Source organism: Lissotriton helveticus, chromosome 1_1, assembly GCF_964261635.1.
Source record: "Lissotriton helveticus chromosome 1_1, aLisHel1.1, whole genome shotgun sequence".
Classification (NCBI taxonomy): Eukaryota; Metazoa; Chordata; class Amphibia; order Caudata; family Salamandridae; genus Lissotriton; species Lissotriton helveticus.
Genome location: NC_136057.1, coordinates 1257108983 through 1257125580, shown reverse-complemented (window position 1 = coordinate 1257125580; position 16598 = coordinate 1257108983). Strand labels below are relative to the sequence as shown.

Sequence of the window (16598 nt, the reverse complement as noted above, 5' to 3'; positions counted from 1 at the left end):
CCCGAAGCCTCTTTCAAGTTAAGCCCAGCTAATATTTCTCCATTTGCATCTACTAGCCAAGAAGGCCCTCTGACTTCAGAAACCTCCTATCAAAACAAGCACTGGAGAAGTTGTTACATAATGTGTACTGATATCACCGTATTTTTATATGAGTTGCATATATATCACTTTTTATATTGGGATCAACAAAACTATGACATTAATTTAGCACTACTGAAAGGCAAAACTGCAGTAACAATTAATATATAACAAATAAATATCCTTTTTATTAGTATTACATTTCGAATTTCTGCATCTAACAGCAACATGCACAGTCTACCTACCTGGTACCTGACGTTTATCTGCAAATGAAAGAAAAGAAAAGATTGTTGGGTGACACATTGATATTTGGGCAGACTCCCCTTCTCTGTAATTCCCATATTCAAACTACCATTGTTTTTAAGAACTCTTTTTCCCGATGTTTACCACTGGTATGCAGGGTCAGTTCTAATAATGAATCTAGGAGCACCGAGGACAACACTCCAGTTTTACCAACAACACGTGAAAATAGCCAAAACTATTTGCAGGAAAAGCATCAACATTAACATAATTCATATTGGAACAAAAGTACCAATAACAATTTCTGCTAACGTATCTAATTCCAGAAACTTTGTTAAAATGAACCCTTCTGTCGTGGTCTGTTAATGAGGAGGGCTGTTTCTAAAAGGTGTTGAAAAGGACAAGGCATCTGATCTGCCTCTCATGTTATTGCAAGTGCACAGTGCTTCCCAAGCCTTTAGCTTGCCAGGATTTCACCATGCTATTGCTTCTGTCAATGAGAAGTGATAAAACAAACCCCCAAAGCATAAGGGCAAGATAACAATGAATGCACTAGAAAACGCCCTTTTTTAATATCACAACCTCAACTGAAAACAGTAAGGGAGATAGTGAATGACTGCAAAAGCACACCCTTAACATATAGTTCTGTTCTTATTTTTGTGGTCTATATATTTTGCCATACTTTTTAAATAGTAGTGTGGATCAGGAATCTACATCTGGTGAGAGGTTTATTGTCAAGGGAGTGGGGGCCATAGCCTCTGCTGATGTGGCGGGCTGCTGGCGGCAAACTTTAAATGAGGCCCGAAAGCAAATCCGCTTTGTGCTGAATGCTAATTGCAGGGTTCTGAAGAACACACAAAGTCTACATTTATAAACGTTAACATAAAACTTCCTAATCCATCTCGCTCCATGTGTGTGACTCATTTAACCCGTCACACATGCTTCTTTGGAAACACACCCCCAAATTTAACATCAGCTAAGCTTTATTCACAGTTCACATCGTTTAAATTTTTTTAATAATAAACCGAAAATAGGACAGTACCTGATCCTTGATGTTTCTCTGAAATTGAAAACAAAAAAATAGAAAATATGTTAGTAAATGGTGATTCCCTTCCACAATCACAAATCCTACTTTCTTTCTCGCTAGATGTGGTGGACTTGATGGATCAGTGAAGGGACTTTGGTAACAGTGAATGTCTTTCTAGCTCTGCAGAGGAAACTTTAAACCATTGGACTACAATAGGAAAGCAGGTCAATCATGTGTGGAATAGACTACAAGTTAATACATCTTAACAGAAGTTCTAAGGGTTCCTAGGTTGCATCCTCAAATATGTCCAGTAATAAATGTGAAGCAGAAAAAGCTTGCCAACATCATACATATTTGACTTTTCTTAAAAAGTAAGTGTTGGAAAAACATAAATGAGGGTGGTGCCCGCCATTATATTTGTATAACCGGTGGAACAAATTTAGGAACACTAAAGCTAGGAGGGGAGTGTGTGGAACCCAAGACACAAGTGAACATCATCCACATAGCTGTAGTAACTGAAGTCAAAGAACCAGATTATAGAGCGAGTATTGCAGAGTCAAGGGCTGAGTGCCTATATTAACATTACCTATTGCACCTTCTCTACCTATCTCAAAGACTAAGTGTAAGGAGTGGCAGCAAGCTGGGAACATTTCAAAGTAAATGAGTAAACTTTCTTCCACCATGAGGTAATCCCTGGTGTCTAGTGGACTTTCAAACTCCCGGAGGGGATCAAAGGTGGGGCTCGCGATGGAGGAAACCCCCAGTCTGCCTGAGGAGGAGCAGAAAAACTGTATTGCTGTGGATGGCGTTGACATTGGCCCTGCCTCCTCTAGCCCGCATAAGGAACTCCCTAGGGTCGCTAGCATAGGAGGGGTGGATCCCTGCTTGGGTTCCAGTAGGGATAGACAATGCTACAAATGGGCATTGTATCAATATTTTGCTCCCATAATTGTGGTCATGAACAACTGACCTGATACTGAGGGTACAATTCTGTTCACAAAATTGTCTAGGTGAAACACTATCCATCTTGTGAATGTTTGCCTTTGGAATCGTGCCTGCAGACAGCGGTCCAGGGGACCACTGCATTATCCCCTGATATCATTAATTGAATACAGTCTTATATTTTTTGAAGCAGCTTTGGTCCATTTAAAGGGCAGGAACTGCTTTCAAAAAATGTATGCCTTTAATTACTGCAAATACCTGGAGGTAAGTTTACTGCCCCCTCAGGCCACCATCTTTGCATTTGCAGCCAGGTGCAAAGACACAAAAAGGATTTTGCCTCATAAATATTATGTTTTTGCAACTTCCTAAGCACTGTCATTTCCGATTGTGATTGATTTTTACATCAGTCAAATTACTAAATAGAGGCGGGTTGCAAAGCAATCACTGTGCGCAAAACACTGAGGCCCACATGCATCAAGCATTTTTGTAGTCGCAAACGGTGCGATTCCTTAAAATCGGCCGTTTGCGAATGCAAAAGTGCTTTTTGGGATGCATGAAGCAATTTTAGAATTCGTAATATTTTTGCGAGTTCTAAAATTGCGGGTGCTTTTAAGAAGTCGCAGATGTGCGACTTCTTAAAAGCAATGCATCATTACTTTGACAAGTGGAAATTCGCAATTAGGGTGCCAAATTTACCGAGTGGTTGAACCACTCGGTAAATTTGGAAAAAGTGTTTAAAATGGTGAAAAAGTATTTTTTTCAACATTCATGTTTAACACACACATGTCTTTAGGACATGTGTGTGTGAAACATGATGCGAAAAATACATTTCAGGGGTGCATGGGGGGGTCCTTTGGACCCCCCCCCCTGCACCCATGAAATTTTCTAAGTGCCACTCGCAATTTGCATTGACTCCTATGGGCCTTTTGGCCCATAGGAATCAATGGGAATTGCGAAAATTTACTTGAGAAATCGGTATTCATTTGGGATTCGGTAAAAATTGCGATTTTTACCGAATCCCAAATGAATACCGAAAATAATGATGCATAGCATTTTGCACTTCTTAATTTGCGATTCCTTATTTTTCGCAAATTAGGAAGTGCAAAATGTAACAATGATGCATGTGGGCCTGAGTATTTTGCAACTCTACCTCAGTGCCAGTCGCAAATGCCACTAAAGAAACCCTGTTTAATGAATAACTAAATAGTGATTGCTTGGTGGAATTTGCAGTTTCTTATAAATTACTACAGTAAGATTTTGCCTCGGTATATGTTTTTGCAAATATTTTGATTAGGCTATAAACTAAATATCACTTCCTTTTCTGCACATAAGGTCCAGAAACTCCTTGAGCAAAGATGGAAATAACCTGGCCTAACTAGAAAAGAGAAATTGATTATGGTTTATATTTTAAGCATACTAGTCAGCAGCAGGTGTGCTCTACAAAACATAGATGAAAAAATACAATTGATGGACAGAATGCAGCACAATGTCATACATTCACCCCAGTACAGAGACCTGGGCCTAAATCCACAGCTATTTTGCTCCCCATGCCATTCCAGTTTGAACGCAGCGATATGCAAATCACACTTCACCCTGCACCCTGTGGGAACAGTCCAGCCCGAACTGCCAGGCCATGTCCTCCCTGAACTGGAAACAAGCATCCTAGGACCAGTTAAGGGGTTTCACCCTTCATCAGCCAGGAAAGCTTGACTTTAGTGGCATGGAGAGCATTGGACCCACGTCTGGGCATACCCGTCCCACTCAGGGTGGCAAATGCAAAAAGAACAATTAATGGACAGAATGCAGGACAATGTTATACATTCAACCCAGTACAGAGATCTGGGCCTAAATCCATCGTTTTTCTGCTCCCCTTCCATTCCAGTTGCCCTAAGTGAGCCGAGTATGCCCAGAAGTGGGTCCCGGGCTCACTGTGCCAGTGGATTGAAGCTATCCTGGCCGATGAAGAGTAAAATCCCAAAACCGGTCCTAGGATGCTTGTTTCTGGTCCAGGGAGGACCTGGCTTGGCAGTTCGGGCCGGACTGTTTCCATGAGGCACAGGGTCAAGCTGGATTTGCATATGGCCAGGTCCAAACCGGGGTGGCAAGGTGAGCAAAAGAATGATGGATTTAACCCAGATGTCTTGACTGTAGGTGAATGTTTTGATTTGTTCTGCATTCCGTCCATCAATTGTGTGTCTTCTGCTACAAAACATAGAGGAAGGTCCTTTAGGGATGGGCTGCTTGTCTATTTGAGAAACGTGCGAAAGACTGGTATATGAATTAGTTCATTTACCTGTAGGGCGAGCCTGTGTTGGTGTCGTCGTAGCATAGGTGATTTTGTCCAACAATATTTCTCCTGTTTAAAGAAAATACTTCCATTTAGTTGGATGGCTACAGTTACACAATTGTTCATAAGATGGCAAGCAGCAAGCGTCTTATACAAAATATGCTTCTGATGTTGCCAAAGTGATCAGTGCACTGACATTATGATGTGCAGTGCACAAGCTTGGCTTTTGACTTTAGAAGAATGAACACAATCCTACTGGAAACAGCTAATAAAATATACCTGTGAAAATAATGTCCACCCTGGCCTGGACTGCCAAGGGATTGCTAACATTCTATGGCTTCGATCACCCCTTTACCCACCTGTAAACGCTTCATCTACCCCACGTTAGCCCACAATAGCTGTGCTGAAACTGCATCTACTTTGATCTCACTTTAGAGAAATTATTAATAGCACACACTGTCCCTTGTCTTTTGTCACCGGGAGCACAGAAAAGTATGTATTATGTGCTGTGCACTCATGGCCTCCTACCTGACAGGTCGCAGTCAATAGTGACAGGAGACCTGTTTATTTATTATCATTGATAGGAGACCTGTTTATTTATTCTTATTGACAGAAGGCCTATTTATTTATTGTCATTGACCGTGTTCCTATTTATTTATTGCCATAGCCAAGACACATTTGCACAGAGAAATAGCAAAGCCCCTAAGGCCCGCATCAACGTATCAGTAAATACAGAACTTCCAACTGGACGAGAGAATAATGCTGGGACTTCCAGTGGAATGGAGACCTTAACAAGGAAGATATTTGCAGAAGGCAATGAATTCTGTATTATATTAACCTTACTGTGCAAGTATCCCGTTCAATGGGAGATTGAGGTATATGATGCACACTGACAGACACATACATTCTCGTGAAGTCAGTGAGCACAAGCGGAAAATAACTGTGGGTACTGCTTGAACAGTGGGACTTAAGAAGGCTCACTGGAAGACTCCGGCTCTGCTCTCACAATGTGTGGTTGATTCGGCATCTCCACTAAACTACACATTTGTCTCAGAGAAAAAAGTCCCATGCATTTATTTTCAATGTACTCTAAGCTAGACATCAGAGTGGTGTTACCTGGAATGAGGTGAAGCAGATTAAATGTGGCTCCACCCATATACATCACAGATACTTAACATAAACATGCACTTAGCACTTGTTTTGTGTTTGCCCTAATGACATTAATGTAAAGTAGTGCATTTGACATCATTACTGAAGTGCATTCACTGTAGACTTAGAGAATTAATATACACTGTGTGTCTGAATTCCTTAAATAACACTTACTGAGTAGAAACTATCCTCACACTATGAATTTGTAGGTATTTTAGATACGACAATGATTTATGTAATGTGTGCACTAATGTTGCATATAGTATATTTCATTTAAATGTAGTTAGTCATACTTACACACATGAATATAAGTTTACTGAATGCCACCTGTAATATGAGTGTGATGTACTGACATTTTACATTCATTTGTGTTTAAAAGTGCACCCGCATATTAAAAGTGTACCATTGATTTAATACTTTTAAGTTGCCCAGACGTTGCCTGTTTCCCATTCTGTATAAAATACTATTTTCCTTTTTCTGCTTGCATGTCATTTCCTTGCAGGTACGATTCACATGGTTTGTTACTTTGAGAATAGATACAACACTGCACTAGTGATAGGGAGAGAGCCTGAGAAGAAGACCCTGATGAGGAATATGGAGATCCAGATAACTGAAGGGTGCTTTTCAGCAGTGTTTCAACATGGCTTAGGTGACCAAGGACGATGATGTTCCCATGTTCATTATGGGATATTCCATAAATGTTGCAGCTTACAACAAGAGAATGGAAAATGCCAATGGTAACCCTGATGATGCGAACAGAGGGATGTAGTTAAGGAGTGTTTTTTCTTATAAATCTAGTGTTCACACTGTCTGAGTTCAGAACCCTTTGAAAAGTCTTCCCTTTGGACTTGAGAGGTTTAGTCGTCCATGCTTCCCCTTTGATTCTTTGCTGATTGTGGCTTAGGCTAATTCTAAATTTCCCAGACCCAAGAAGACTCTTGACTGAGCTTCTAAGATGCTGACACCTTTCCATACTTCCTGCACTTTCCTGCCCTGCATTTTCTTATTGTTCTGCATTTCCATAAATGTTGAGATCTCTTCAGACTATTGAACCATTCTCTTAGTTTAGACTTTAACGATTTTAGATCTTACTCATGTATAGAAGAGAGAACTATAAACTCTTCTCTGAGAACCAAATCTTGGTATTGAACTTTTGCATTGTTGTGACTAAACTACTTGTTTGCCTCATATGGCTTTAAGAATTTGGGATTCCTGGTTGTTATTCTGTAGCTTCACAGCATTGTGCTAAGATTTGCGTATCTTAATCTGACTGCTAATTTGCAATAAACCTATTTAACTATAGTCACTGATTCTTTCTCCTTATTGTGTAGACAAATGAGTTACACTGTTAATTGAAATTGAACAAATTTAATGTTAACTCCCATCACCTCTCAGGCGGCAAAGAAAAGATTCATCAGAGGACAAATGGTAAGAGGTTTGGTTGGCCCAGAGTGCTGCCTCACAGGTTTTATTCATTTTAAGCAGATTTTGCCAAAGGGAAAGAAGATACAAGACCAAAGGATGCCTCAGAAATGAACTCTTCATTTACCTTAAAGAAAACCCACTATACTATTGATCAGAACTTTTCTCATCCAGAAGCCTGCTTTCATTGTCATTTTTGTCAGCATTTGATTGTAGGGATAGAACGTGTCAGAGCACCCCCCCCCCCACACACACACACGTAACTCAGCCTCTGCAGTCTCTGTGGATCGAGGACCGCAGGGGGCTTTTCAAGGCCCCTCGTTTAACACAAGCCATAAGGATGAGTGTGAGTTATGGGAATCTAAGAGGCTCCTTACTACATTCTGTAGAGAGGCCCCATCATTTTGTGCTGTGCCACTGGCACCTCCTTCACCTCCTTCACATTTACCAGCACCGACCTGGACTGCCATTCTGTCGACCTGTCTGCAGCGCCCATTCTGCAAGGCCTGCCGTTATAGTATTAGGTCAAACATTTGGAGGTCTGGGGAACTAGTGGTACTAGACATCTTGATGTAAAGATTTGTCCATTTGAAGGTATCTCTCTGTAAAGGTTACAAACATGATTCTAAGGAAATATCATCTCTACGGCAGCATGTGCGGAAATATAATGGCTAAGTTGTTCTGAAATATGTACTATGGTAGCAGGCAAACATTGGCCATTGAAACCACCACACATATATAAAATAGACCAGAGTAACAGTTTCTAGAGACCGCACTGCTATTCAGTCCGGTAACTGGCACCTTGCCAGACCACTCAGATGAGATTAAAGCTTCTTGAATAAGAATTGTGTTCCAAAGTGAAACATGTTTGATGTCCTCGGAGACCCTTGTGTTTCTTGACTGTGCTGAGACTGTGCTGTAGATACATGTGTCCAGCCTTTAGAAATACATCAAGGACAATCTCTTAACATTCAACATTTAAAAATGAAAGCAATCATATTTTAAGAGGAATACAAAAGAAAACATTGCTTCACCTCGGTAACAATCATTCTGGTGAATACTATCTACCTGGAAATTCATCACCTTTGAATATATCCCTGGGGCAGACTGAATAGGGAAAACTTTTGTAATATTCCTCTGTTGCCAGCAGTTGGCAGTAACTCCGTTGCGATATCAGACGCTCTGTTTCTTGTAGTGACTTTTGAAACATTTTGAGAAAACTAAAATATGTTTAATGGTGCAGTGCATAACTAATTTGGTACCTTACTAAAAAATATAAAGTATAAAGGTTTTACCTCCACTAGAAGGTAAGGTAGAGAGGGGCAGTGAGGAATCTGCAAGTAGAAGCAGTATCCACCAAAAAGATCATTACCATAAGTAACTAACTTTTTCCCTTGATGGATGCTTCTACTTGCATATTCCTCACATTTGAATAAATTCCCAAGCAATAAATTGGAAGAGGGAGAGGCGAACAGCTGTTTTTAGTATACATCTCTTCTTACTTCCAAATCCAAACTGTAATGTTTGACAAAGGTGTGGAGAGAAGACCACATACCTGTTGCATATGTCTGTTTGGATGAACAATAAACAAGCAACATGCCACCAAGAGAGTACTGCTGGAAAACCCACAACATCTAGAGGCCATACGAAAGTCTAGTTAACCCTGTTAGAGTTTTTATCAAATGGAATCCGGTCAATCCAGGCCATTGGCGTGCCCTGTACCGGGTTGTCATTCCATCATAATCATTCCCTGTGAGGAAATTGACCACCTTAACAGAATGACATTCCTTTCTCTCATCTGCACCAGCCACCTTAAGAGTTTGTGAAACTTCAATTTCAAAGAATTATTATTTCTATGCAATATTGAATTTACTCCTGATGAGTGACTGCCTGTTGGTGGCACAACTTGAGATGTGCACGTATTTTGTCTGGTCACGATGTCTTTTCTTTCATTAACTTTTGGATGAATTTAATGATGTGGCTTTCTGACGGAAATGTTAGTCCTCAAGGTGATTAGCATGCCTGCTTGCAAGCACCTTGTTTTATAGGATGAATCCAAGCATATGTCCTATGCTGTAGTCGCATCATACCTTCAGCCATGAAATGCAAGAAGGCCACATTGTGAGTGATCATCTCCATCATTCTTTTCAAATAGTTTCAAGCAGAATTCAACATACCTCCACATCTCAGATGTGTACATTTGTGTGTATGCCCACATCCATTCTACATGGTATATGGTTTGGCATTTTCTTTCTTTTCTCTACTCCACTTTTTGCTGAAACACCTAACTCTGCTTGTAGCCTTTTTTGTTGGCCTTTCCTCTTCCTTTGTATCAGCTTCTTCACAAGGTCCAACATGGACATTTTTGTCGATGTTAATGTCACACTAAATTAAATTCTACATGCTTAGAGGCATCCCTCTTGCATTCTGTACCTATATAAAAATACCTTCTTCCTGATAGTTGTACTGGAGGAAAGCGGGTACTGCCCATGATAATCCCGTCTTTTGGACCTCTGGGTTTTTCTCCTCTCTTGCAGTGCCTGCCTTCTAAAGACTGCCAGTTTCTGAGAACAGCTGGGCTAAAGGCCTCTGAGCAGGTTACATGTAAGATGGGTTCCCATGTGTGTGCACATGCGTAGAGGCTGGGAGAGGGACTCCTTGTCTGACCAAGCCTGACATCTGCACAAATGTAGAGCTACAGCAGAAAGGACCCAGGTTAAATTGTTAATGTGCTGGCTTAATAATTCAATTTAGGATTTAAAAGGAAATGTTTCCTTATTTGTTGCTGCAGTGTAAATATGTAGTGTTTAAACTGATAGCATCACTTTGGGTAAAGTGTGCCTAATTGTACAAAGTACAAGGCCAAGGACATGCTCTTTCCTAGCAGGCTCTTTCAAGCTCTATGAATCCATTCATAGCTCAATATTTGATATAATGCTCTGAGATAGCCTTGAGGAGATTCATGCATTGATCTGCTCTGTGGGGAAGTTACTCTGCTGTCCCAGCTGGCAGATCAACGTCTCTTGAGAACAATGGGACTAAGATAGGGAGATTAGATTGTTGCTGACAGAAGAAAGGGCTATGTAGTAAATATAGAGAGCCATTAGCTTCACTTCTACATATTGTAACAACCAGAATGTTTACACATCAGTGAAGGGAGGACAGGTAGACCTCTGGCTCCTGTCACAAGAGGGGGTTCTTTAAAACATAGAGGGAAGAAAAAAAATCAGGTTGTGTGGATCTTGGCTTGGAGAGGGAGATATTCTTTAGTTTTCATCCATGCATCCATCTGTGTTCTTCACAGAATATTGTGTAAGTGGTTGTGCAGCCAGAGGGCTGCTCCTTGGAAATGTTAGGGGTGGAGTGGTGATGTGGCATTAGGGGTCTGGGAAGGCAACTTCTTTTCTGTGAAACACTCCACCTTCATTTTTAAACCCTGCATAAACAACATCTCAAAGCTGTGGTAATGCACTGAAATGTTTATGTGTATTCAGAAGTTCTTTTTTCACCAAATATTGAATTGTGAACAGCCGTTTAGTACGCCAAGTAGGCCTTGTTTTTCCATAATTGCATACCTTCCATCCTTAGACATAGGCACATATGCATATGTTAACAGCTAATAGGTTAAGGTCGGCTGGCACGCAGACTAATAAAGAGATTAAGACTACTATGTAGTCAAAAAGGTTTTTAGGGGCTTAGTTGACCTCAGAGAACTTTCTTTCGTGTATATGCTGTGTAGCTTGTAAGGTCTTCAAAGGTTTTCATATTGGCCTTTTTTACATATTTCTTATTTTGTGTGTAATATTTAGTTGTGTTTGTATTAAAATAGATTTGCTTTTTAAACTTGACAATAATCTATTGAGTGTTGTTTGTTGCATTGCAGAGTTCTGAGTTCCCACAGCACATCCCTGAGTCAGCGTCGCACTGCTCTGCCTTGCTGCCCTTAAAGCCAGATGCTACAAGGGATATTTGGTACACGGTTTAGGGGTCCACAGTATTGCGGCACCAGGACACCAGAAGCACATGGTCCCAGATGTGACAATTTAGGCCCGCTAATTTCTGATTACCATTGGATCCTCTGACACTGATTTCTCAAATAGGTCATCGATATGACTTCTTTACGTGAACAAATATGCCTATCAAGCTCTTGTGCAATGTGTCAGTTGAGTGATTTGCAGCAGTTTGCAGCAAGGCACATCATTATTTCCTATTTTTTGGCAAATGTATTTTACATGGGTAATTTGGGGTCTTACTCAGAGCACCTGAGAAAACAACTTTTATATAAAGAGTGGAAAGAAATGGGGGAAGATGAGGAAGTGTAGTGGAAGAAGGGGATCATGTGATAAGAGAAAGCCAGACTCCAAGAGGGAAGTAGGTAAGTAAACCTCAGGTAAAGAGCTGTTTTGAACAAAACTGTAATGGTAAAAAGAATATGTTTTCAAATCTATCTCTTCAACCTGGATTTGTCAGACAGGCATTTTAAATCTGTAAAATGTCTGCAAGATTTCTCCAAGATTTTTATTTGTGGCATGGATTAATTCTATCGATGGGTAGTGACAGTGAACGAATTAAGAAAAAATTGAATAAGAAGAGTTTATCTGTCCTAGGAAATGCTCTACTTGAGTTTGGCTGGGCTTCCTCAGTATTGCTTTGCATGTGTATATCCCTTGTGCAGGCTTATACTCAAAAACATCTGGTCAACCTTAAATGTTTAATCAAATATAGGTGTCAGAACACAATCTTCGACCCAACATGCACTACTGTAGATCTGATCAAAATCAACAGTCTGGAGCAAATATAGGTCAGTCCCTTATTGGAGGCCAGTCAAGTCTGCTGCACCACAGAACGCTATGTTCCATACACAAAAGTATAAGGTATCCTGAGACTGGTACGCTGCTGTAACGGGGTGAGGCTGCGTGCTGCAGGAGAACGGTGGGCACCTGATTCTGACCCGGTACGTCCTACTTCCTTACAGACAGAGCCATGGGGTACGGAGCACGAGGATCATGAAGAAGAAGAACGCGGCTCCTTTAAGTGGATCTACACGGAGGAGGAGGATCCGCCCGGTGTATACATCAGCAAGACCGGATTGGCCAAAAGACAGGAAGCGATGTGGATGGCGTGTGACATCACCACCGAAGTGTCGGCGAGGAGTGAAGACGGAGAACCAGAGACCGGAGACGGCAGAACCGAAGGAAGAAGCAGAGAACCCGAAGAACAGCTGGGAGCAAGCGGAGGAGCGGCCGAGGGAAAGCCAGGAGGCCAACGACCCTGTGAGCCGCCGTGCCACTCTCCCGGGGGAGGAGCGTGGCTTGCCCAGGTACGGCAGCGTATGGCAGCTTGGGTGGGGAACAAGCGTGTAACATAGTGTACAGATCCCCTGTTTGAGATCCTGCGTCCCCCCCCTCCTCTCGTTTCCTTTTACCCCGCGTTTACCCTCACAGTCTGTTTCCACCCCCACCCCAGCACTGACCAACACCCAATACCGCCACAACCCCTGGTACACAGGTCCAGTACACAGCTGCCAACAAACCAAAAGAAAAGTCTGCACTGCAGAGGACCACATCTCTGACCCTCAGTCACTGTTCCTACAAATAGACCCATATTTAGTTTCTTAAGCACACACACTACCAACCCCCCACAAAGAAGTCTTACTATGCATGCCTCCAACTTAAATGCTCTTCTTCGCAATTATTTTCTTTACCACGTCAATGCAGTCCTTACCCACATTTTTACATGTAGATGCGGCCTGCCATTACTTTCTATGTATACGGGCATGCCTGTGGAGGCAGTCCCTGGACTAGGGAATGGTACTGGAGGGTCACAATTGTGTGAGCAATGTGCTTTATAATGCAATAACAATGACCAATGTGAAATGTACGTGAAGGCCTTTGAGCGCATTATATCAGGATCATCATGAGACATGAGGGGCCTGATTTCGATTTCAGCGCACAGGTTACTCCGTCACAACAGTGACTGATATCCGGTTCACCGAAATATAAATCCCCTATTATCCTATGGGATTTATATTTCCGCGGGTGAGATATCGGTCACCATTGTGATGCAGTAACCCGTCCGTCTAAATCTAAATCAGGCCCGAAGCCTCTTTCAAGTTAAGCACAGCTAATGTTTCTCCATTTGCATCTACTAGCCAAGAAGGCCCTCTGACTTTAAAAACCTCCTATCAAAACAAGTACTGGAGACGTTGTTACTTAATGTGTACTGATATCACCGTATTTTTCTATGAGTTGCATATATATAGTTTTTTATATTGAGATCAACAAAACTAAAACATTATTTTAGCATCACTGAAAGGCAAAACTGCAGTAACAAGTAGTATATAACAAATGAATATCCTTTTTATTAGTATTACGTTTCGTATTTCTGTATCTGGCAGCAACATGCACTGTCTAGTTACCTGATTCTTGACGTTTTTCTGCAAATGAAAGAAAAGAAAAGATTGTTGGGTGACACATTGATATTTGGGCAGATTCACCTTCTCTGTTATTCCCATGCTCAAACTATCATTGGTTTTTAATAACTCTTTTACCCGACGTTTACCAGAGTGTATGCAGGGTTAGTTCTACTAATGAATCTAGGGGCACTGAGGAAACACTCCAGTTTTACCAACATCACATAAAGATAGCCAAAATGATTTGCAAAAAAGGATCATCATTAGTATAATTCATATTGAAACAAAAAGTACCAAAAACAATGTCCGCTAACGTATCTGATTCCAAAAACATTGTTAAAATGAACCCTTCCGTTGTGGTCTGTTAATGAGGAGGGCTGTTTCTTAAAGGTGATGAAAGGGATAATGTGTCTGCCTTTCAGCTGTTGTAGTACCAAGGCCCCTACTGGATAGCCAGGATTGCACGTTGCTATTGCTTCTGTCAATGAGAAGTCATAAATCAATCCCACCAAAGCAATGAGAGCAAGATAACAGTGAATGAACAAAAACGCCCCTTGTAATATCACAACCTCAACTGAAAACAGTAAGGGAAATATTGAATACCTGCAAAAGCACCTCCTAAGCTATAGTTGTGTTCTTACTTATGTGGTCTATATTCGTTGGCATCTTTTGTAGGTTTCACCTGCAGAGCGCTTGCGCTGTGCTTTTTATATCTATTGTTTTTAATATTTCTTAAAAGGGACTTACATCCCATCTTCACTTCTTATTGATCCTTGTGCTGGCCAGTTTCCTTTACTCCATTTGTATTGGTCGAGGCCTGTTCTCCCTTCTGTGTTTCTCTTATCAGCTTCCCGTGGCCTAACTACTCATTCTCATTTGCTTCGGTTGTTGGAGCTTTTTTTATTTTGGTTAACGCAGCATACTGAAAACTATTTACATTTTCTTATCTTTCCCTGGCTGCATTAATGTGCTAGGGACATAGCTCGAAATCCAAAGAAGGTATTAGAGCACTTCACAGTCATGGAGAGATTATGCAATTTGCATTGAAACGCTGCATGTGTACTCTGGGCACATAACGTCCACAGATCATTACCTTCATGTTTCCGAGCCTGCTCTGTGTGCGGTTGTCCATGCTCCAAGCATGCGTCTGAATCTCATATTGACTACTCATATTGAAAAGAGATATTTTCTTCTTCACATTTCTGAGCATGCCGTGGTAGTGTTGTCTGTGCTCTGAGCATGCACAGTAGTAACATTGTCTCTGAGCCTGTCCAGCTGTCACATGTCTGTGCTCTGAACATGCAGCTGACTGTGCCCCATGCACTTGCTCAATGGCGGTGCTTTGAGCATTATCAGAGTCCGAAAATGCTGTGATGCACAGTGGCACTCCCCAGTTTTACAAAGCTCAGATGCCCCATCTTCTGAGTAACAGTGCAGGATGGCACTCAGGGGATTTTCTGCACAACATACTACCACCAGCGGCGCATTACACAAGGAACGAATACAGTACTCTCCATTATAATCACACCATTCCCGGCATGAGTTTCTTATCACTACGCCAGCTCACCTAACCTCAAGTGGACACACGAGTCTAACAGCTACATCTGGGAAGCCTCACTTGCGCCTGCAAACATCTCCTCCGGCTACTAAGACCGGACCGACTGGCAACCTGATAAGTGATAATCCTTCAGTCAAGCTGTCCTGCACCCGGCAATTGAGGCTTTTTAGTATTAGGCATCATATATATGTCCTGATGATGATCTGCAAATTATAAGTCAGATCGAAATGCCATCGACAATTGAAACGCCTTATACAATTCAACCTTGAGTGCACTAAATTGTAAAGGTGTCTAACGCGATTTGTTGTGTTTGATATTGTTCACTCGCCAAGCACAACAAACTGTGAAGCTTTGCCTAAAGCCCTTTGTATGTCGCTTTTTTGTTTGTAATTGTTCTTCATGTATTTAGTAGGTCACAGGCTTGTGTCCCACTTCTTGTATTGTTAAAATTGTTTTCTACTACCAAAATTAAAAATCAGACCTCTGTCCGGCTGGACATGTCACTCTGATATAGTTACGACTGAGTCTATATTTATTGTCCCCTACCCCCTTTCCCAGGACCACTGTTGCTTATAAAGAAGTATTTCCCAAGGTCCCTGATTGATCCTTTTGTGTTCCCTTGTTGCTTTAAAATATATATGACTTTTCCTTGCAGGCATAATTCGTATGGGCTGTTAGCTTGAGAAAAGTTACGCCACCGGTCATGTAATGAAACATTAAAAAAAAGGGGGCACCCCTGCAAAATACAAGGAGTGGCTCCCTTCAGACTCACTCAGCAGCTCTCAGGCCAGGGTACTATGCTGAGCGGGACCCCTTGAGCTTATTACCCCCCGCACAGTGGGGGCCTTTGGTACGCCATTGTAGAACACTGTACTAGCGACAGAGAGAGAGCCTACAAAGAAGACCTTGACAAGAAACATGGAGAGACAGATTTTGTGTATAATATTTAGTTGTGTTTGTATTAAAATAGATTTGCTTTTTAAACTTGACAATAATCTATTGAGTGTTGTTTGTTGCATTGCAGAGTTCTGAGTTCAAACAGCACATCCCTGAGTCAGCCTCGCACTGCTCTGCCTTGTTGCCCTTAAAGCCAGATGCTACAAGGGATATTTGGTACACGGTTTAGGGGTCCACAGTATTGGGGCCCCAGGACACCATAAGCACATAATCCCAGATGTGAGAATTTAGGCCCACTAATTTCTGATTACCACTGGATCCTCTGACACAGATTTCTCAAATAGTTCATCAAAATGGCTTCTTTACGTTGATTAGTATTTGAGCGGATGGGAAATCCATTGCCGTTGTGACGGAGTAACCAGCACGCCAATATCCAAATCAGGCCCGAAGCCTCTTTCAAGTTAATCACAGCTAATGTTTCTCCATTTGCATCTACTAGCCAAGAAGGCCCTCTGACTTTAAAAACCTTCCATCAAAACAAGTACTGGAGACGTTCTTACTTAATGTGTACTGATATCACCGTATT

At 41.5% G+C, this 16598-nt stretch overlaps 1 protein-coding gene across 1 annotated transcript in view; it reads right to left on the bottom strand.

The window, feature by feature from the left end:
* The window catches only part of MUC19 (mucin 19, oligomeric), a 1331159-nt gene that overhangs the window by 1246751 nt on the left and 67810 nt on the right, over positions 1-16598 (bottom strand). The window contains exons 17-20 of the mRNA XM_078649731.1: positions 13564-13581; positions 4581-4643; positions 1361-1378; positions 324-341 (exon numbers count right to left, since the gene is read on the bottom strand). Of these exons, the coding sequence (XP_078505857.1) occupies positions 324-341; positions 1361-1378; positions 4581-4643; positions 13564-13581 (117 nt within the window). The remainder of the gene's footprint in view (positions 1-323; positions 342-1360; positions 1379-4580; positions 4644-13563; positions 13582-16598) is intronic.